At 48.2% G+C, this 21,705-nt stretch overlaps 8 protein-coding genes across 8 annotated transcripts; 5 read left to right on the top strand and 3 right to left on the bottom strand.

The window, feature by feature from the left end:
- Positions 1-348: 348 nt before the first annotated feature.
- On the bottom strand, positions 349-751 carry FOBCDRAFT_281013 (uncharacterized protein; the record flags this gene model as incomplete). Its single annotated transcript, XM_054707441.1, has 4 exons — positions 349-391; positions 445-551; positions 601-673; positions 726-751. The coding sequence occupies 4 exons, from the start codon at positions 749-751 to the stop codon at positions 349-351; spliced, it is 249 nt and encodes an 82-aa protein (XP_054563416.1).
- An 827-nt stretch (positions 752-1,578) lies between these two features.
- On the bottom strand, positions 1,579-4,166 carry FOBCDRAFT_148167 (heterokaryon incompatibility protein-domain-containing protein; the record flags this gene model as incomplete). Its single annotated transcript, XM_059608279.1, has 3 exons — positions 1,579-3,028; positions 3,077-3,368; positions 3,731-4,166. 3 exons carry the CDS (start codon positions 4,164-4,166, stop codon positions 1,579-1,581), a joined length of 2,178 nt encoding a protein of 725 aa, XP_059466125.1.
- Positions 4,167-5,725: 1,559 nt separating this feature from the next.
- Positions 5,726-7,419, top strand: FOBCDRAFT_191775 (general substrate transporter). The gene is made up of 2 exons (XM_031192122.3): positions 5,726-5,890; positions 5,943-7,419. The coding sequence occupies exons 1-2, from the start codon at positions 5,742-5,744 to the stop codon at positions 7,315-7,317; spliced, it is 1,524 nt and encodes a 507-aa protein (XP_031030968.2). The 5' UTR covers positions 5,726-5,741; the 3' UTR covers positions 7,318-7,419.
- Positions 7,420-7,426: 7 nt separating this feature from the next.
- Positions 7,427-9,323, bottom strand: FOBCDRAFT_265218 (uncharacterized protein; the record flags this gene model as incomplete). The annotated part of the gene is made up of 3 exons (XM_031192121.3): positions 7,427-8,731; positions 8,893-8,903; positions 9,167-9,323. The coding sequence occupies 3 exons, from the start codon at positions 9,321-9,323 to the stop codon at positions 7,439-7,441; spliced, it is 1,461 nt and encodes a 486-aa protein (XP_031030967.3). The 3' UTR covers positions 7,427-7,438.
- Positions 9,324-11,155: 1,832 nt separating this feature from the next.
- FOBCDRAFT_191770 (amidase signature domain-containing protein) lies at positions 11,156-13,284 on the top strand. Its single transcript, XM_031192119.3, has 2 exons — positions 11,156-11,561; positions 11,616-13,284. The coding sequence occupies exons 1-2, from the start codon at positions 11,273-11,275 to the stop codon at positions 13,223-13,225; spliced, it is 1,899 nt and encodes a 632-aa protein (XP_031030965.2). The 5' UTR covers positions 11,156-11,272; the 3' UTR covers positions 13,226-13,284.
- A 152-nt stretch (positions 13,285-13,436) lies between these two features.
- FOBCDRAFT_233248 (uncharacterized protein) lies at positions 13,437-14,801 on the top strand. Its single transcript, XM_031192118.3, has one exon. It carries the CDS (start codon positions 13,745-13,747, stop codon positions 14,720-14,722), a length of 978 nt encoding a protein of 325 aa, XP_031030964.3. The 5' UTR covers positions 13,437-13,744; the 3' UTR covers positions 14,723-14,801.
- A 308-nt stretch (positions 14,802-15,109) lies between these two features.
- FOBCDRAFT_233246 (E1-E2 ATPase-domain-containing protein) lies at positions 15,110-18,507 on the top strand. The gene is made up of 3 exons (XM_031192117.3): positions 15,110-15,407; positions 15,472-15,540; positions 15,589-18,507. Exons 1-3 carry the CDS (start codon positions 15,149-15,151, stop codon positions 18,309-18,311), a joined length of 3,051 nt encoding a protein of 1,016 aa, XP_031030963.2. The 5' UTR covers positions 15,110-15,148; the 3' UTR covers positions 18,312-18,507.
- A 705-nt stretch (positions 18,508-19,212) lies between these two features.
- Positions 19,213-21,590, top strand: FOBCDRAFT_191763 (uncharacterized protein). The gene is made up of 5 exons (XM_059608713.1): positions 19,213-19,421; positions 19,473-19,554; positions 19,604-20,300; positions 20,350-20,601; positions 20,654-21,590. The coding sequence occupies exons 1-5, from the start codon at positions 19,313-19,315 to the stop codon at positions 21,485-21,487; spliced, it is 1,974 nt and encodes a 657-aa protein (XP_059466124.1). The 5' UTR covers positions 19,213-19,312; the 3' UTR covers positions 21,488-21,590.
- Positions 21,591-21,705: the final 115 nt, after the last annotated feature.

The following is a 21,705-nucleotide window of genomic DNA, read 5'->3' as shown; positions in this document are numbered from 1 at the left end:
GCGATGAGGAATCTGAGCTCTTGCATGGCTTGAGATTACTCTGTGGCTGGGCTATCAATTTGTTCCGCGAGGGTTTCCGACTGGTCGCCATTCTGGTTACCTCTCTGGCAAACCGTTCATCTCAGTGTGAACTCGAGTCTCATTCTCCACCAGATACGTTAACGCAGCTTGGGAAATTGTGATTCTTAAGCAGATATTATTAACACTATTATAATGCTCTCCTCTGCAACTTTGTGATATAAATAGTGATTATAATACTACAACCTAGAGACTCATCAAGCCGTGAATAGCCTCCCCTGAAAATGACTTGTCGGTTCTACATTGACTATATTGATTTCATTCCCCCCGTTACTCTGGTGCAAAAGTCACCGTGATTCTACGACCGTTAATCCTAATTTGGATTTATCAGCGAGCAGTTCATTCTCTGGGTGTACTTGAACTTACTCTGTGTTGTCTAGGTGTTTCTTTGTGATCGCGGCGCCTTCTGGGCTATCAAAAAACATGAATCCGTAATTTCTGCTTCGGCCGGTATTCACGTCGCGCATGACAAGCTAACAAAACACTTAACTTATCCCTGCTTAGAAAGCCTTATAAACTCACCGCCCTTTCAGCATCATAATGCTCACTAGATGCATTAAGAAGATCATCCTCTGTGGTATTCCAGCTAAGGTTGCTAGAAAGCGATGGGTTAGAGAGTTATTTATATTATGACGGGGATAACTTACTGGATGTGGAGTTTCTTGGTAGCCATGTTGGTTGTTAGACTTTAGTTGTTGATAAGATATAGAAAGACTTCTGGTTGTGTATGGGGACTTGAAGTAAGTGTTGTAATATATTCAAAGAGTCCTGATCTTGACGTCTTATATACTTGTGAAGGGGTCGCTCAAGTCACTTTTCTTTGTTGGTTTCTTAACATTGGGAGGCTGTCAGCATGTGATGTGACCCAACTCATGGTTATCTCCTGTTTCACTCTGAGGCCCAGCGGTAAGTCAGTCCAATAGCTCCATGCTCGTCCCGCATCGCACAGCAACCTGAGACGATTTATCAGTGCGCGCGGTAATTGTCAGCGGCAAAGGTCAACGGGAATGGTTAGCGGCAACATTTACCAATAGTCTTAACACGGCACAGCAGACATCCCAATGTGATGTTTCATATTGAGTCAAAGGCATAACTACCCAGCGCTTACAAACTATGGTATGATAAAGTTAATTTTCTTGCTCGGCGGCAAATCTGACCAATCGACCACTGTCGTCTTCGTTAGCGCCGTAAAGATCAACATCGAATTGCTGCATCTTGTAAGCGAGCTTTACCGATCCTGTCGCAGATAGTGGAGCACCCAAGGATCATATTGGCAGTGCATTTTCGCTCAAGGTCGCGCTTTGCATATCTCGACCAGTCCAGGTCTGTCTGGTTGTTGGCAGCCTAAAGTTTAACCTTATGGGCAGCAATCAGCTACATAGTCTTGTTGTTTCTAGTTTTGCCCTACCTCCTCACTTACAGAAACACCCAACCTTAGATCTATCATTTTGGTATTCATTTTATGACATAGTAGTAAATTTAAAAATTGCATACATCTTACTATACTAACGAGATAGAAGACCATTCGGCTTTCGAAAAGTGAGGTAATTCTGAACATTTAACAGAATCGACCATCATCTGTTCTTTCTCCTCTCGGTCTTCTCCGCCGCGATCCTCATCAAACTCCCCATTGTCCTTTGCGCCAATGTCATTCTGCTTTTGGTCATTCAATCGGTCTTGGTCTAGCTGACTCGTGCAATTCCTGGGAAAGTTGATCATCGAGGAGGCATGGCGCACAGCATATTCGTGCATGTTGGAGTCGAAACTTCGTTCCAGCTCCGCAATATCTTCGGTCCTGCCAGAGACCGTTTCACCGATTCCTTGTTGTACGATAGTGTTGCTGATCAATGGACCAAGTTGAGAGGGCAAGCTGATATCTTCTTGCCACCTCCCGACTCTGATGAACTGACGTTCGCGGTCTGCGAATATTTCTTCAACAATGATCCCATGGCCCTCTGTGTCGTTAGGACTGAACTTGATGGGTTCTTGATATTTATCTTTGCGCAGAAATAGTGGGATGAAGAAGTAGCGAGAGGATTCGTTCAATGGTTTGCTGAACGACAAAATAAGTACAGCATAGCCATCTTCTTTCTCTCTGCATGGTATAAGGCTTAAGCAATCTAGCCCTATTGAATTTAACTCAATATTGTGAGTGATCCTGAAGAATGATGGCAAGTTATGCATGTCCGCAATCCCGCTGAAATCCACAGGGACAAGTAAGCCTCTGATTTGAAGAATAGCTTGATGGAAGGTGACATAAGGGTCAGAGTCTGGAGGTGTAATTTTCGTTTGACTGAGTAAAGCCAGGCAGTCAAACCTGTCTGATTTGAAAGAATTCGGTTCTGTCAGAAGGATTCTCGGGCACTCCCCATTGGCTACAACTAGACCAGGACGAATAGATCCAGAAAAGCTTAGCCAGGACCATGAAGGCAGGACCATGCTCTGTGTACCCATTGTAGCAGGCTTCACCCGAGCCGGCTTTTCTCTTACTCTGTCCGGCTCCCAAAGAAGGTCCTGCATCCATGTCTCAAGCCATATGCCAGCAAAATAAGTATCGCCAGTCAGCTTCGCAACGGCCCTAGCAATTCCAGAAAAGGCAACGAGCCTGTCTTCCTCAAACGTCAACTGGCATGATGTATACTCCTCGACAAGAGAATTCCAACACTCGCCACTATTGCTGCCTGTGAGACTGTCAAGGCCTTCGCGGCGTGAGATGTGCGGAACACCCCAAGGAGAAGTTTCACTTGCGATAAGAGGGCCCGATGAGTCGCCTTCACACTCCCAATACAGTTCCTCGTTTCCGAGGCAGAGAATCCGTCGTGACAGGCATCGCTCCTGCAGAACCCATGCCCTTTTGTTGATGGGCGCGTTGTTCACATCGAAATTGTAGCTCCCTGTGTTTTCGACCCTGACAAATGCGTAATTGTGCGCATTGGACGCTGAATCTTGGCTTGGCACGGCTGCCTCGGATATCACAAGATTCTTCAGATAAGTAAACAAAGAATCTTGGCCGTTTTCTGCCAATGTAGAGCGCTTGCAGGAATGAGGCCGGGGCCGGGCTATAGTACTGGGTCGACACTCGCGAAAAACAGTAGAATCTGAAAACTCCCACAGTATCATCAGGGTCAGAAAAGCGAAGCGATAGACATCGAGCATGATGGGAGCTTCATGACGGAAATCAGCGCCGTTGTCATCTTGTATAATGCAGAGGGAATCAATCCAGATGTACCGAACTGGTATCGCGCGACATATATCAAGCATGTCTCTATAGTTCTGTGGCAAGATGCTGTCTCGCTGAGAGTCGCAGTACGCATCGTAGTTCTTTTGCAGAAGCGTCGGAGTATTTTCAGTCCATCGATGCGATAACGCAACGTAAGGAACTCGGTCCTGTTGAGTCTCAATAATGCGCCACATTGTCGAATCGCCGGTTCCGAGGTCAAGCAGGCGTGTTGGCATCCTTGCATCTGGAGGCGGTGCGGCTCGGGCCATGCATGATGGATGATTCTTGTCGCAGACTCCAATCCATCGATTTGCCGCCTCGGCAGCTGATTGAGCTGTATGTTGAGCTGGAATGTAGATCTTATTTTCTGTTTCTATGTTAATCCGGTCAAACTCTCGACTAATGCTACCACGGGCTTCTTTCGTCGCTCACCTTCATAGACTTCCCTTGTTGTCTTTGTGATGTTCAGGCGAAGCCTCGCTGCCTTCATTCCAGTTCCCTCAAGACAGACCCAGAGGTTAAATAAGTCATCTTCGACATCAAAATGGCCGTACGTAATCATCGCTTGAAAGTCGGCTATTTTTTCATCGCTTGGTGACGCGATTGGCGATGATCGAATCGCCCGCCAACAGGTCCAACAGAGAGGACAATCAGCTTCCAAGGACGTCACGAACGTCTCCCAAGAGGAGTGTAGTGAGAAACGCCCTTTCATAAGCCATTGAGTTTGCGAGGGCTGTTTGGGTTTTTTTTTCTTTTCCCACGTGCATGGCTTTGCTGATAGTCCGTTACGAATTATAGGAGCATTGCCAACCCCAGCTGAGAATGAAAAGTCAGGTAACGCTTCTTGACAGATTTTGCAAAGACTCATAATGATACGAAGAATGCCCAAGATTCAGTTCGAAGTTGGTCTCATTGCACAGCGACAAAAGAGAAAGTGGGCGATTCTGTAATAATATGCAGTCTACCTAGTTTAGAGCTCATGATATGACACGATTCCCGCGATGCTGATTGGAAGGGGCTGTCGCTGAAACATTGCAGCTAGGCGCGCGCGTATTAGAGAATAATACGCAGTCGATCCGTTCTGATTTAAAGATCAGTGGTATTTTCAAGTATGCACAGGTCTTTCGTCGCTCTAAAATAAGGTGATAAATTGCTGGAGACATGACCAAGGTGTTCATGTAATAATTGCGAGGGTACTTGTTATCGGGAATAAGTTCCTCACATCGTTCATCGATAAGAGTCATGTTGGGGGGCTGCTCTGGCCAATCAAGCCCTTCCAGACTGAATGCACTGAATGCGAGCATGTGGCGCGTATATACTGGACGGGAATAACGTGTCAAGCTGCGATATGTCCGAATCGGTCAAGTGCGTTACAGAGGATTGCCTACCCTGTATAATAACACTGAGGACTTAGAGGACTTAATTGGCCCAATGTGATGCGATTCCACGCGACACATCATTTCCTACTGAGGATTACGGGTTATTAATTATTCCAGCAATGAAAATTATATGCAAATGATCTGAAACTGTCAATAATCGAGATCGACACTGACAATGCATCTTTGCGAGCAACACTTCGTAAACCCACAAAAACCACGCGACAGGAAGAACAAGCATAATTGTCTGGGTCTGATCTGCGTTCCTTGTTGGGCCCATTGTTTAAGCATAGATAACTTTTATTCTCTGATCAGACTACCGATACGAATATTCACAACCCATTTTGTAGACTCTTTCGCTACCGTCCTGGTATAACAGCCAAGGAACCTGATATTCAACTGTCTCTTCTGTCATGAACTTCGGATCATGAAATTTCATCCCATCTCCTGTCCACGCAGAGTCACCCACATGCCTGAGCCTCGGATGCATCAACCCAAGACCGGCCCTGCCCTTCTCCCAAGCTCTCATGCCGGCACGATTCCGCATCACTGACTCTCCCCCGGACAACACGATAAAAACAGCATAGCGCTCTCCCAAACATGTCAGCTGAAACCCCGCACCAGCCCAAGACACAAATCCGGCAAACAACCCGACCTTAACCCATGCTAACATTACGCGGGTTGCCCTTCTCCGCATTAGCTTGGTTCCTCTCATACCATTAACACCTAGCTTAACAACGTCGTCTTGCGCTCCAATCATGAAGAAGCGCTTCTATGGGCGATGTCACGCGCTGTTAATGGGCTGCTCCCTTAGCGTGTCTTCGGCATTGTTTCGTGTTTTTTCGCGAGGCAGACGAGGTTGCACTTTGCGTGCCCCCATTCCCCATGGGGACTTTTTACGCTAAATGCATTGAGTTCTGGGGATCATCAGCCATTGGAGCGCGAGAAGGGCAATGCTACTCTGAAGCTCCAAGCTTCTGGGTCGTTGATGAAAAGTATTAAAAGCTCTTGAAATCCCCCTCCTGTCGATCACTTCATCCCCATCATTGTCTGCATATTCAGTCATCATGAAGCCCAAGGTTTACCAGTTCCTCGTCGGAGTGTTTGCGTCCTTTGGATCGCTGCTCTTTGGCTATGATTTGGGTGTTATCGCCCAGGTCATTGCGTCGCCATCTTATCACCGGGAGTTCAACACTAGCGACACAGCTGCCGATACGTAAGTCGCCAGTCTCCACATTGAGACTGTTACAATATACTGACTTTTGCAGTGGTGCTGTAGTTGCGCTCTTCACCGCTGGTGCCTTCTTTGGTGCCATGTTCGCTGGACCTACTACCGAATACACCGGCCGACGATGGACTATCACCATTGGTTCTATAATCTTCACTCTTGGAGGTGCTCTCCAGACTGGAGCCCCCAAGATCTCATACCTTATGGCTGGTCGCTTCCTGGCCGGTCTTGGTGTCGGTTTCTTGACCATGATCATTCCTCTGTACCAAGCCGAGATCGCACATCCTTCCATCCGAGGCAGAGTCACAGCTCTCCAGCAATTCATGTTGGGAATAGGAGCCCTCGTCGCTTCGTGGACCGGCTGGGGCACATTCACCAACTTCTCCGACAACCGACAGTGGCGAATCCCCCTCGGCATCCAGATCATCCCGGCCATCATCCTCGGCGCCCTCATCTTCGTGTTCCCAGAGTCTCCCCGCTGGCTCATGGACCAGGGTAAGCAGGATGAAGCACTCAAGACCCTTGCCCGCCTCCACTCCAACGGCAACGTCGATGATGCCTGGGTCCGCGCGGAGATCGAGCAGATTCAGGAAAGCATTGCCGACGAGCATGCCAACGGCGCCAAGTCGTATCTTGAGCTCTTCAGGGATATTTCTTGTTTCCGTCGTCTCTTGATCGCGTGCGGTCTTCAGGCTTCCATTCAGATGACTGGTGTTTCGGCGATTCAATACTACTCTGTTACTATTTATGGACAGGCTGGTATCAATGCCGCTGATACCCTCAAGTATCAGGCCATCAACTCTATCATTGCGTTGATTGCCCAGGCTCTCTGCATCGTCTATATTGATCGTTTCGGCCGTCGATGGACGCTTATCTGGGGTAACCTGTTCAACATGCTTACCTTTATCATTGCCACCATCATGCTTGTTGTGTATCCTCCCGGTTCCGGTAGCGCTGCTCAAGGTTGGGGTTTCATTATCGTTACTTGGGCGTACAACTTCTCTTTCTCAGCCACTTGCGGACCTCTCTCTTGGATCATCCCCGCCGAGATCTTCGACACCCGTACCCGAGCAAAGGGTGTTTCTCTTGCTACCATGACCTCATTCGCCTTCAACACCATGATTGGTCAAGTCACTGGTATTGCGATGGGTGCTGTTGGCTGGAAGTATTACCTTCTCTTCGTCATTTGCAACTTCACCAACGCTCTTTGCGTCTGGGCTTTCGTTCCTGAGACTAAGCAGCTTCCTCTGGAGGAGATGAACTATCTGTTCACCAATGCTCCCTGGTTCATTCCTTTCGTCGACAAGAGCGAGTATACTGCAAACCTGCAGGCTGATCTTGCTCGCAGGGCTGAGGCAATTGATGAGAAGCTTGCTGCTCAACATGAGACTGGAGAGCACGTTGACAAGATCTAATGTGAAGTGTCGGACGGATTGGATAGTTAGAATCAGCTCCTGGCTTTCATACAGCTAGGATTGGCAGTAAACGTATCCATACAATATAATCTATTATTAATGCTTTATGCTTATCGTGACGCTATGGTAAACTGTCGCGGCTCAAATGCCGTTTCACCTCCTCCGCTCTATCAGCCCCAACAAATCTCCAAGCACCACCCGTCTTTGTAAAATCGAGTATACTCAATTTCTCAGGAACCTTCGAAACCAAGGACTCGAGCGTCTCGTCACCCTTGGGGATTTGGGTAAAGAACAAGCGATTCCATTGCTTCCCCGTCTTGTCCTCTTCAACCCGTCGCCTTCTTTGCGACTCTTCCAATGTGCTCTTGTGGGCATACACCTTTTCGATGTTGTGCTGTTTAATAGCTTGAGTAACTTTGAACCAAGCCCGACGTGACTCCCATGGCGTTTGTTCTTCTACGGGCGCGACCTTGAGAGGTGAGATTGGGATCTTATCGACGTGGAATTCCTCGAGGGTCGTCTTTGATGAGTCTTCAACCTTGATCTCGCCGGTCCATTGGCCCGTGATGCGATATAACGGATGATCCTTGTCATTCGGGGCAAATACTTCAGCGACGACCTGGTTCTTCTGACCGTACCCAAGCCTTCCTTTACCGTGGAATCCGATTTTCGTCAAGTACCCGCTCGAGCTGGCAATGTAGGCTGGACCCTCCATCTCTGGATATGGATTCCCAGTCGTCACGCCCTTGACCAATATTGTTGGCATCGTCATGAGACTTTGCTCATTATGCTTCTGGTCTTGGATAATTGCACATCCTGTTGGACGTACGGTGACGCCATTGACTAGGCTGAAGGATGTTTCCTGGCCCGCGAAGCCAATCGATGACATACCACGCTCTTTATTGTATACAGAGCATGCTGTGACAGGCGGGTGATGTGATACTTGCTCAATAACGAGTTCTGATTTCGACCCAGACTTGTCGGAGAATGAGCCGAGGAATAGTTCACCAAGGAACGGGTTCAATGGCTTCTTCGCCGCATCTGGAGAATCGGCATTGACGAGCTGTTTAAGACTACAGATGTAGTTCTTTGCCAGTAAAAGGGCCCTCACTCCAGCATCAGGTTCATCTGCAGGTTGAAGAAAGAGATCATGATGACAGGCCCAAGCAGCCGGAATCTCAATGGCTGATCTGGGAGCGAGGATGAAAGGAGGGGCAGTGACGTTTGACAGGTCCCCTTTGACAGCGGCGAAATAAGTGAGCACGTCTTTTAGACGGAAAAGGTTTCCGGAATCGGTACCGACGTCAGCCATTGATCTTGGTGAGAAAGGTGGTATATCCGGTGCTGATGGTGGTATTTCTGGTGGTGGTGATGATGCCAAGGAATTATCTGGTTCGTTGGATTGATGCATTCTCTATAACAGAAACAGCTTGAACAATGGTTTATTAAGATGAATTGAAAGACGTCTCATGGAAATTACGGGATCTGAGATTAGGTGCTGGATATCGATGATCAGGGTCTTGACGTCATTGACATTGGCATACGTATCGAGAAACGGTTAACGGCACAGCCCACTATCGCACTCGCTAAGAAAGAAGCGAGTAAGCCAATAATACGCTAGAGAATTGGGTTTCGCCCCGCTATATGCGCTGAAGGAGGCATCATTTTACGTGCTATTCTCTCTCTACGTAGTGACGCTTTCTCAAGCATGTGTAATTCGTCACACAGCCTCATTATATTTCCATCCCTTACACGCAAGCAGAGGCAATCTTGGCTTCTTGACAATGCTACACCGCGGCCCACGTAGCTCCCGGCCAAGCAATACACTGCCTAGCCAGAGTCAAAATACCTGCAGTAGTTGCCTCGTCATTCTTGACGTAGCCCAAGCATCTCAGATCCGAGATGGAAATATAGTCGACTTCCGAATTTTCCAATTGTTGCGAGAACCATGTCATACCTGCAAACCTGGTGGCTAGTGACGACAGAGACCATCCAGTGCCAAACATGTTTGGCAGGCTCAATAATGTGTCAAAGAGAGAAATGTCTGGACTTCTCTATCCGTACACAATTTCGCCAACCCTGGACATGAGGAATTGGCGTCAGCAGCATAATGGTAGGTTCAAGGTAGCCCAAAATGGCAGCAAAGACAAGCGACTGAGCCATTCTCAGAGGTACAGCACGACTGGGAAGTTTCTCAAATCTAAACAGAGCGATCAATATCGCATGGACGCATGCAACACGACAAATGTCCTAACAAAACATGGCTGCTGTAAATATCAGGAGTATGGCCAACGGTTTTTCCTGGTTTTCGAGCCGATGACCTCGAGTTGCGTAAATCAAAAGCGAGGAGGTGAGGTGAGGGAGGGAGTTGGACATGCGAATGCGCGATGAAAGATCACTTTTCTAGAAGTTCCAAATCTCGAACCACTCCTGATTAAACTTTAATATATCATCGCGAGTATGTTTATCGGGGTTCTTGATACTTGTAAAGTGTAGATGCTGATACACCGGCGGTGAGGCCGACATGACCTTGAACTTTGTATTATCCCGAAATTCATACGAGGCACGGCACTTGCCAGAGCTCGACCAAGGTGACGGCTCCTTTCCTCGGCATATTGAACTTGTGAAGCTCGTGAAGACTCATGTGGACGAAGACGGCTATATAAGATTCGATTCCTCTCAGCTGGACATCTACATCCAACTCATGCTCCAAGCAATTACTCTCTACCATCCAACTACATTCCAACCAAACCTCACCACCAACATGCGTGCCGTCTCAGTCATTGGCGTTCTCGTATGTATATACACAATCTCGTTCTCCTTCACCCTCTAACTCCAGCCAGCCTCGCCGCCGCGGATCCTCACGGAACTTGTGGCTGCCAGATCAACACTGCTGGCGCCCTTGACGACGATACCGCCGATACCTGCACCCGATTGGGGGGGAAGACTTCATTCCTCACTACCTCCAGGAAGGTCCGCTTCTCTGGAAAATACGTAAGTACTCAAACAGATATGGCATTGAGTATTACTGACTGTGTCTCGACCAGTGTCTGCACGGTAAGATTGATGGGAACAGCTGGTCCAACTGTTGCCGCCAGTTCCTTCCAGAGGGTGACGGTGCATGTCCTTGGTAACTTAGGAACGATGTTGACGGTATCTTGTTAACTGAGCAGTGCCTTTGACTTCCTCTGAGCCAAAAGGGGTTATGAGATGCGGGGGCTAGCTCATCTCCTTCCATACATCCCTACTAGATAGCTCGCTGTAAATAGTAATATCAGACTCTATTACACTCGCCCGAGGAAAGCCTCGATGAGTGTATATTGATATTACCACTCAAAGCGTGGCTCAATATGGCTTTATAGCTTAAGTGAATGAATTGCATTAGGTCATAGGTATATACAGACTTAAATAGATGGTGTGATCTTATGGGCCGTATTAAGCAAGGAAGCTATCTTAAATGCTTTACCATGTATTTATTGCAGTTTATAAAACAGCCTTGAGTGTAAAAGCCGTCTCGAGAGTTATCCTTCTGATAAGTGGGTTGTATTATAGCATGGCGGTTAAGAGCTTATAATCACCACATAGAACCTATTACAAGCATTAGAGTTTTGCTTAAATAAAACATCGTGAATGGTAACTTATAAGTTCTGACTAAGTAAGACCTTAGTTGAATAACATATATAGAAAGAGCAAAATGCCCATGTCCAATTAATTGAGGAAGTACCCTACAACTAGGAGAAGAGTGGAACTGCATTAATTAGTCATACTGCTATCTAAGATTATTCATGGTAAACAACTTGTGAAATGCATGCAAGTGGAACTTGAACCGCCAATTAACTGTCTTAAAACTAGCCGAGGGCTCACCTCAACCTCTCCATTCAACAGTTTCAAGTTCTGTGTGGTGATGAGAAGCTTCTAGCCACAAATATCAACTACACGCAACACATATCAAGTTATGCGTGCGGTATCATTTCTTATCCTCGCTGCCTTTTTTAGGGTTGCATATTCCAACCTTGTCAATCATGGCGCAACCGTGTCTGTCAATGGGGTCTTGTACTTTGTACACCCTGAGCCTGTAGGATTCCTCCCATTATCTTCCAGTCTTCACCACCAAGGACTTGTCGACTTTGTCCCGGCGACAATCTTTGAGGCAACAGACAACCGATTCGATGAGTCTAGTCTCAACGACACTGTTAAAGCTTGGCTTGCCGAGGATGATGTTTTCAACAAAGGTTTCTTGCAGGGTGCGTTATTATTTCTCTTTAAAAACTGGAAAGGTGTGCTCACACAGCTTGCAGCAATCTACGTGAAGAAAGATTCTGATGATGTTCCCGGTCTATTGAACTATCAGTATCAAGGCAACACATCATCGTTGTGGAAAGAAATCGATTACTCCTTCAACGTCCCCAACGGTCCTTACATCTTGAACCCCTCAACAGGTTCTCTACATACCCCGTACCGCCTTTATCTCGACACTCAAGGCGCCTTCACCCAAGGTGTCATACCCCTCTCAAGCGGATCTTTCGCTCCCCTCCCCGCTGCACTCCCTGGCTCATCGTCCATATCGATTGGTGTACCCTCGAGAATTTACTACACTCCAACTGACGACTACCCGCTTGCTGGTGTGCGCATCGGCGTAAAAGATATCTATGACGTTCACGGCCTCAAGACTGGAGCTGGAAGCCGCGCCTACTATGACACCTACCCCGAAGCCAATGGCACTGCACCCGCACTACAGCATCTGCTGGACGCCGGAGCTGTCTTGGTCGGCAAGATGAAGACGACTCAATTCGCGGCGCCTGAAAATGTCAGAGATGCCATCGACTACCAAGCCCCGTTCAACCCCCGAGGCGACGGGTATCAAGAAGTTGGATCATCCTCCTCTGGAGCGGGGGCGGGTATCGCTTCCTACCATTGGTTGGATCTGGCTCTGGGTTCCGATACGGGAGGGTCCATCCGGATACCGGCCGAGGATAACGGAATATTCGGAAATCGGCCGACGCATGGTCTAGTGGACTTATCGCGTGTTATACCACTAGGGCCTGAGTTTGATACCGCTGGGTTTCTGGCTCGTGATATAGAGATTTGGTCAACTGCTTGCAGGGTCATGTACTCAAATCTCACAGCGAATTATACACGGTATCCGAAACGAGTTCTTACATACGACCTCCCCTCAGCAAAGGACACCGATATTTCAGACTCGGACCGCGTCATCGTTCAATTCGTTGATAGGTTAGCCAAGTTCCTCTCGGCGGACCTCGCAACGTTTAATCACACGGAAGAGTGGTCTCGCAGTCACCCAGCAGGTACGCCAAGCGACTTGCAGGAGCTTGTTGGTTCGGCATGGGCAGTTATTTCAGCCAAACAGCAAACCCTCCTTGTTCGCGATCCGTTCTTCAAGGACTATGCAGCCGCGTACGATGGACGCGTACCTTTCGTCAATCCCTCCACCCACGGAAGTTGGAGCTGGTCCGACACTCTTCCGTCGCTACTCGATGAAGCAGTCGCGAACAAGACCATCTTTAAGAGTTGGTGGGATGAGGTCATGCTCCCCAAAAACGCTCAAGCGTGTTCAGAAAGTCTTATGCTCTATACTTTTAAGCATGCTACACCAGAATACAGAAGTGATTACGGTAGCGCTATGGGCTCTGGCGGGTTGGTTGGTGTTCTGCTCGGCCTGAATATAGGCTTCATCTCGCCAATGGCTGGGAATCCGGACTTTTCAATACCAATAGGGCAATTCAAGTATGATAGCAGTATTACTAGACATGTGGAGTATCTGCCGGTCTCTATCAGGATTATGGCAGCTGAAGGGTGCGATGGTATGTTGCTGGATCTTGTTAACGATCTCGTCAAGGCTGGGATATTGTCTCAGGTCCAGCCTGGGAACAACCTTTTAGTTAATTAAGTCAGTTTGACTGTTCAAGGTATATCATGTTGCAAGCTTTAATACATTGCACCTCTATAGTTAGTTGGAATTTAATGTTAAATATGAAAAGTCTGATATGTAGGGTAAGGAGGTTGCGAAACAGTTCAAGGAAGTGGGGTTAACCACCAATCACGTCCATCAAAAGTCTCCGCGCCGCCCCGCGGCGTTGGTTCAATCCCCAGCTTTTCCCCTTGGCAAAAGACCTCGGCAGAGAACCTTGATGGCCGCACCCGTCGCGAAAAAACCAACCAGCAACGCAATCCACGACACGCTACTATATATGATCTGCTCCTAGTAGGCATGAACCCTCAAAGTATAAGTGACAAGAGCCAGCACCGCGCCTGCGACCCATGTCGTCAGTCTCTTTCTCTTTTCCCCTCTTTGTAATCATCAGCTGATGACGTGACCGTGCTAGGCAAGCGAAAAGTTCGATGTTCTCGCCACACTCCTTTATGCGAACGATGTTCTCACTTTGCTTTGACGTGCGAATACTCCCCTATGAGGACTATAGGCCGGCCAAGGAGGGGCCAGCCGCTGGGGTATAGAGCGAATGGCGTGGCGAGTACGGGTGCGGCGTCGATGTCGCCGGAGGTTATGGATACGGGGAATTTTGCTGGGATTATGGATCAGTTTCTTGATGATTTGGGAACGCCGTTGCCGTCTTTTGATATGGACTTTTCGACGGATCAGGATAATGCCCAAAGACAGGAACCGTTGCCATCGGATTTGTTCAATGGGGCTTCTATGCAACAAGACCAGAACGGCGTGTACCCAGGAACTACGGAAAAGCAAGTGGACGTGACGCCGACGTCGCAAAACACTGAGAACATAGCGACCCCCGGACTCTCTTCTCAGAAATGCTCTTGCATCGAGTTGGTCAATCAGCATTTCTCAGATATTGAGAGCTCACTCGAGACTTTCCAAACTCTCAAAGTCTTGAAGCAGTCTCTCGCATCAGCAAGGACGATCCTTGAGTGCACAGTCTGCTTCCAATCCATCAAGAGCCCACGCACGTCACGAAACGTCTATCTATTGGGCTCTCTCCTATCCAGCATCGGCTCCTCATACGGCGACTTTTTCTACATACAGAAGCAACGAACCGCTGAGTCCTCAGTGTCCGGTACACCGATCCGCCTCGTCGTCGGTCAGCAGCCAGATGCCCGGGACATGGTTGAGCTTTCACTCGAGGGACCGAGCTACATTAATTTTCTACAGGCAAGTCTCAAAGGGGAGTTGGATTGTCTTGTGAAATTGGGTGAAGGATTGGCGACGAGACAGAGTCAGCTTCATACCGAGGGTCATGAGAATTGCGAGACGGGGACGAGCTGTTCGAATACAGAGTCGCTGCCGACGACGAAACATCCAACGGAGGTGTGTCCGAAGGAAGTTGACATGACGACTGCTTGTGCATGCTTTAGGACGGTTGATCAGGTTAAGGCTGCGATAGCAGAGGCGCAACGGATCATCTCGGCGTGATGATTACATATTCACGATTATGACTTACGAATACCCGACAAGTTTTTAGCAATATACCCAATGCTTGTCTACTCCTCAATAACTCTCCCTCTTCTGCCAATAGCTCAATGACGTAAATGTAATCACGAGATTATCCTCAGCATGTCGCACAAAATGACTGATTGGAAAGTCCCCGCGCCTCCTGTTTCACAGTCTAAAACGGTTTAGCGAGGAGAACGCGGCGCGGAAACGGAGCGCGGAGACTTTTAGCGGTGGTGGAGCCATCCGCGGAACACTAACAAACAGGTTCATTATGAGTGAGTTGCAACTCACGATGTTTCGAGTATTTAGATAAAATGAAATTCTCTTCAGTTTTGGTTTCTCTATAGTCACACCTCGTATTATATTCTACTACTCCATTACCAGAAACATAACGTTCACGAAACCATGGGTGCATCTTGTTGCGGATCCAAGGCTGAGCGTGTTAGTGCCAGCTTGGATGAACATGGCCATGTACATACCGATCATACAGATGGAGCTGCTACTGTCGAGCACAACGGCTCCCATGAGCGTGACCACGACCATGCGCATGCTGACGGCGACGATCATGGCCACGAACATGGAGGATGCTGCGACGATCACTCCGATGCTAGTAGCATCACCTCCCAGGCCTCGACTTGCTGCGGCAGCGAGGAACACTGTAGTGGTAAGGCCTTCTCATCCTAACAGAAACAACTTCATACCCTCTCTAACATTCGGGTTTAACGCAGAGAAATGCATCTATGCCATTGCTGCCCTCGAGTGCAAGAGGGCCTGTGACGACGATCCAGGCCATGAAGGTAACTTGACCCTATAGCGCAGCATAACTAGAGACCTAACAGGTACAGGCTCACAGGATCAGCCCCACGAGCATGACCATGGCCTTCACAAAGCAGACACAGCCTGTGGTACCCATCTCGAAGCTGCTTTCAACCAGTACAGCAGCTACCTCGAACAAATCCGCTGCATCTGCCGGAGCGCTATCGAACAGGGAATGACATCCCTCGAAACATGCTGTATGAGCACCCGAACGACCCCAAACAAACAAAAGCATCGAAGCAAACATGGAAAGAAGAAAGCTGCACCTGTTATTCCAGCTTTCAAGCCCTCTGGAACAGGAAGCAAGCAGGTCGACGTCGAGAACGCTGCAAACCTCGAGACAGTCGGGTTTCTTGTCAGTGGTATGGACTGTACCTCTTGTGCAGACAAGTTATTGCGGATCTTTGGCAGTATGACTGGTGTTTCCAACGCTCAAGTCAACTTTGTCATGGGCAAAGGAGAGTTCGACGTTGATGCATGCATCACCAATGCTGAAGAGGTCCTCAGCCTTGTATCTGGGGCAAGTGGCTTCATGCTTAGCAAGATCATCGGTGGGGATTACTACCTCGATGTCTTGGCTACGACTGCACAGAGTAAGGAACTTGTCGACAATCCACCTATAGGCGTGACGGATGTGCAGTCGCTTGACAAGAAGACGGTTCGTCTGTCATATGAGCCGACTACCATCGGAGCCCGAGACCTGTTGGAACATGTCAAAGGCAAGTGCAGTGGTCTGGCTGAACCTCGTGGAGACCCTCAACTCGAAAACAGTCGCCGTCGCCTCTGGGACCAACTCACAAAGACCCTCCTTGCCGCTGCCCTCACCATCCCCGTCGCAGTAGTTTCATGGAGTGAGAATCTAGTCAACAAGAAGACCGAGGGAATTATCTCGCTGATCCTCGGTACACTTGTTCAATGCATCGCTATCCCCGAGTTCTATCGCCCTGCTATTTCTGCTGTCTGGTACAGTCGAACAGTCGAGATGGACATGCTTGTTGTCATTAGCATCACCGCTGCTTACGTCTACTCCGTCGTTGCATTCAGCTTCGAAATGGCGGGTAAACCTCTCGATGAAGGTCAATTCTTCGAGACTAGCACCATGCTCATCACGCTCATCCTCGTTGGCCGCCTCATCGCTGCTTTTGCTCGCGTCCAAGCTGTTTCGGCTGTATCCCTTCGATCTAAGCAGAACAACATCGCTGTGCTTGTCGAGAAGGAAGGTGATCGTGAGATTGACGCTCGCCTTCTTCAGTACGGAGATGTGTTCAAGGTTCTGCCTCACTCAAGGGTACCTACTGATGGTATCGTCCTCTCTGGGAAGACTGAGGTAGACGAGTCTATGCTTACGGGGGAGACACTTCCCATTGTTAAGCAGAAGGGCAGTGACTTGATTGCTGGTACTGTTAACGGGGATGGTACCGTCACTGTTCAGCTGACGCGTCTTCCTGGGAAGAACACCGTCACAGACATTGCCCAGCTTGTAGAAGAGGCTGCCAAGTCGAAGCCAGAGATCCAAGATCTCGCTAACAAAGTTGCTGGCTGGTTTGTTCCCGCTATGGCTACTGTAGCCATTCTTGTCCTCGTCATCTGGATCGCCTGCGGTATGGAGGTACTCAACTACGACGCCGGGAAGAGTGTTGGCAACGCTATCACATACGCAGTAGCTACTCTCGCAGTCGCGTGTCCCTGCGCTCTTGGACTTGCAGTCCCCATGGTTCTCGTCGTCGCGGGTGGTATTGCAGCCCGTGGTGGTGTCATCATCAAATCTGCTGATACCACCGAGGGAGCTCGCAAGATTACCGATGTTGTATTCGACAAAACTGGTACGATCACTGAGGCTGAGCTTGCTGTGACTGAGCAGGTTAATCTCAACGGGGACATGGCAGATAACCTTTCTTTAGCTATGGCTCTTGTCTCTGGCGGTAAACATCCTGTCTCGGCTGCTGTTGAGAAGCATCTTGAAGGACAGTCCATCAAGTCCATGTCAGAGTTAGTCAATGTCCAAGTCGTTCCTGGCGCTGGAGTTGAGGCAGATTACCTGGACTCAACTCTCAGAGCCGGAAATGCTCGATGGACTGGAGCTGATAAATTGGACGATGTGTCGCGCCTTCAGCATGGTGGCTTAACTACACTTGTCGTGACTCATGATTCTGTTCCTCTTATCGTCTTCGGACTTTCAGCTCAGATCCGCCCTGAAGCAGTTCGGGTTATCTCCGAGCTCAAGTCTCGCAACATCAACGTTCATCTTGTTTCTGGAGATCAGATCAAGGCTGTTCAAGCCGTTGCAGCATCCGTTGGTATTCCAGCTGAGAACGTCGTTGGTGAGCGTACTCCACCTGAGAAGAGAGACTACGTCGCTTCTTTGATGGACAAGGGCAAGCGCGTCCTCTTTTGTGGCGATGGCACGAATGATGCTATCGCTGTGGCCCAAGCCAATGTTGGTGCTCAGATGGGAGGTGGTTTGACAAGCAGCGACGTTACTCAGGGTGCAGCAGATGTCGTGCTTCTGAACGGTCTTGAAGGTATCCCTTTTCTTCTTGATATCAGCAAAGTATCGTTCCAGCGCATGTACTTCAACTTTGTCTGGTCCGCTGTCTATAATATTCTAGCGATCACAATGGCTAGTGGTGCTTGGGTTGAGTTCCGTATTCCGCCTCGGTATGCTGGCTTGGGAGAGATGGTCAGCGTTGTGCCAGTGATTCTTGCTGCGAACTCTATGTTCTTCGCACGATACTTCAAGCTGAAGGAATGATTGGGTATGGAACAGAAAACGAGACAGGGGGCTCATCGTGCGTGCACTTTTGCCCTAAAAGAGAGTGTGTTGAAAACATGAGTTAGCTGTCTATATAATTGATTCGCCGCTTCAATCGCACTTTGTTCGCCGAAGAGCTGCATATTGCCTTCATCCTGGAACCAAGTCTAACAGCTTAGAGCATGCATGGTCTTGGGTTAAGATATTCCATATGGAGCAGGTGACCTGTCTCTACTCTATTACGCATGGATGTGACTCTTCCTACACCGTATCTAGCCAAGTGATCCCGTCACTAATGAGACCATGTGATGAGATTAAAAGTGCCCGTGTTATGGTGAGGAAGTGTCCATTCCTTCTAAGATAATCATCTAGTCCTGAGAAGCTTCAAATAGAGATATTCGCGTTGCACTCTCCGTCCGTGATATCAACATGGCATGGTCGTCAAGAGGATGGTTTGTGGCATTGAATTGAAACTTGATCTCAGGGATATACCCTCTTTAGAGTCACATGCCGGCGGGGCCAGTGCGAAGTTGTTAGAATCAGGGAAGTTAGGGGCTGCCACACCAGTCCAGAGCCCGTAGCTCCCGACACAAGATCCACTCGTCATGTCAGCCGGCTGTGCCGGTCTAGTGAAACGGAGCGCCAGTGCAACAAAACATCTTTCTCAAGCAGAATATGTGCTTGGCAGGTTCTAAACTCACCAGGGAAACCAAGTAGAATTTATAAAAGATTATATAATAATTCCTAAGCCAGGTTATATATAATATTTTTACAGCCTAGAGTTAATAATAATATAAATAAGAAATACAAAAAGCCCCCACAATACCCCGCATCCTTCTTCTTAGGATTCGACTATTTATATAATCTCAGCGTTACCCCCGAATATTCTTAAACCACTCCGCCCATTTTTACCTGTCCCTGAAACTATACAAAGCCTATAATTATGGGCGAAACTCACAAGGCAGTGGCTAGAACTAAAGTTCGGTCTAAACGAGCGCAATATGTCAATCAGGCTTGGTGGTTATCACCGTCCACCTTACATAACGCACCTACATAGAGCTGACTGCAGCTCTAGCACCTACTGTAGACGACGCAAGACCAAGTGTGACGGTAAGTCTTGCAAGCACTAAACATAAAGACAATGCTAAGTGTAGCTGAAAGGTGAACAGCCTTGCGGGGGATGCTCTTCGCTACGTAAGATATGCGAGTATGAAATGCCGCGAAGTCAGCCCAAGTCAGCCCTGTACGTCGCCACGGTTCTAGCAGAAGATCTCATTAATATCTCATAATAGGGCGAGCCCTCGGGATACTCTTACCGCACCTGTCCATACTATCAGTTCTGGTAACACGGCTGCCGAAGGTAATTCCAAGACGGACACCAACCAATCAACTCATATCTACGGCGAAACCCAGAAAGTCCAAATTATGCCAGATACTTTGCAAAGCGTTCCAGAGTTCTGCGGCCCGTCAAGCTCCGAATTCGCTTTCAAAGCCGTCAGTGGTAACCTCAGGGAGATGGGCATGCCTTCTGCTCTTCTCAGCAAGCTGAGCTGTGATTATGGTAACCTTTCAGGGGTCCCATCTCACTTTTCGAATTATGGCCCGTTCATGAAGCTTGTAGCCATGGATCCATTATGGGATATACCTAAAACAGAGGCTGTTACTCTTGTTAAGAAATGGTTCACTAACATGGGTAGTCTTTACCCGTTTCTGCGCGAGGAGAAGCTCATAGATACGGTCGACGGAGTATATGCAGTTATAGGGCCTATCAGCGGCGGGACGCCTATCCCTAGAAGGGAGCTAGCAACAGAGGCTCTTTTAAATGACGAGACTAACAAGCTAAAGATTGTTCTAGCTGTTAGCAAAACAATGGAGAATGGTGGTAGAAATGATCAGGCTCAGCGGCTGTTTCAAAGTACAACAGAAGCAGTTGAGAGTTTGATATGGAACCCAAGTGGCATCAGCGGCATACAGCTGTTGGTATTGACTGTGAGCAGCTCTGTCACTAGTCCAGACTGGCCACTAATTAGTTCTGTAGGCCATTTACCATTATCAACTCGACGACGAAGTACGCACTGGGAGGATGATTGGGCTTGCAGCAAGACTCTGTTTGGAGATAGGACTACATCGACACACAACTATAAAGAAAGTGTTTGCGAATCATGAGGATCGAAAGACTGCGTTGAATGTCTTTTGGTCTGTATACATGCTCGAAAGACGCATTTGTCTTGGTCAGGGTATTCCTTACTCTATCCAAGATTCCTACGTGGACCAGTCGCTATTTCTGCAGGTTGTTGGCGCGAAGATTAAAAAAGAAAGCTTGTTTACTGACGGCTCTTTAGGATAACTCAGATCCTGTACTCCGCTGTCTGCTCCAATGGACTAAGCTCGTAGGTCGTGCGTGGAGGGTTATGAACATCGACGGAGAGAATGGAACGGAGGTTCATGGGGATGATCTTGAGTACCTGGACGCCCAAGCTAGTCAGTGGTATGACGATCTACCACAACACTTGAAGCTCGACGCAAGCCTTGGCCAAAGTGAACCATTCTCAACGTCACTCTTTATCCAAGCAGCTCTGTATCTTCGGCAGAGTCTTCTTCGCAACTTGATATTCCGGCCTGTACTGCAGTCCGTCTCTCGCATCAGCCACCACGAAGCCAAGGCTCATGTCGCAGTAGCCCTGGCCAAAGGTGCGGTCTCCACGCTTTGCAGACTGAGTACTCACAGAACCTTGATATTCTCCCATGTGCTCTTCTTCAAACATCTTTTAGTTGCAGCATTTGGGAATATTCTACTCGCAGTTGTACATGCCCACGGCCTGTTCTGGAATACCGTGCAAACGGAGTTTGATCAAGCCCTTGATCTTATTGAGCTTCTCAGCACAAGGTCACCCCCAATGGTCCGGTTATGGCAGCGCCTGCAGGGCTTGCGAGAGCTTCCTGAAAGGCTGAATGGGCTGTCAAAACCGGCCTTGTCAAGTGACCGTCAGACACGACCCAATGAAGACCATGGAAGGGATAGTTCATTGCCAGGCTCACCAACTGATTTGATGTTCTTCAACTCGACCCTACCTTTTGAATCCTTGTCGGGAGACTTCGCGTTCTTGTCTGACATCGGGATTGGAATTGATGGATTTCCTGATTTTTCATTCCTTTTACATGAGCCCCTAGAATGAAGGCGTTACCAGGTATGGGAGCTTACTCTAAATAACAGACAGTTTGTTAGTATGGGCTGACTGAAGGCTGGTTATAAAAGTGATAAAGAGGCGGTTGAGCAAGTAAATACAGATGGCGAGGATAAGATATAAAAACATCACGATTAAAAGCAAAGAGTTATAGTATAAATATTAGAGTTCTAATTACTATTGTATTTCATCCTTATTACCTTTTATAA

The sequence above is a fragment of the Fusarium oxysporum genome, chromosome XI (genome assembly GCF_013085055.1).
Source record: "Fusarium oxysporum Fo47 chromosome XI, complete sequence".
NCBI classification, from domain to species: Eukaryota; Fungi; Ascomycota; class Sordariomycetes; order Hypocreales; family Nectriaceae; genus Fusarium; species Fusarium oxysporum.
The sequence above is the reverse complement of the archived record's forward strand: the minus strand, read 5'-3'. Positions and strand labels throughout refer to the sequence as shown.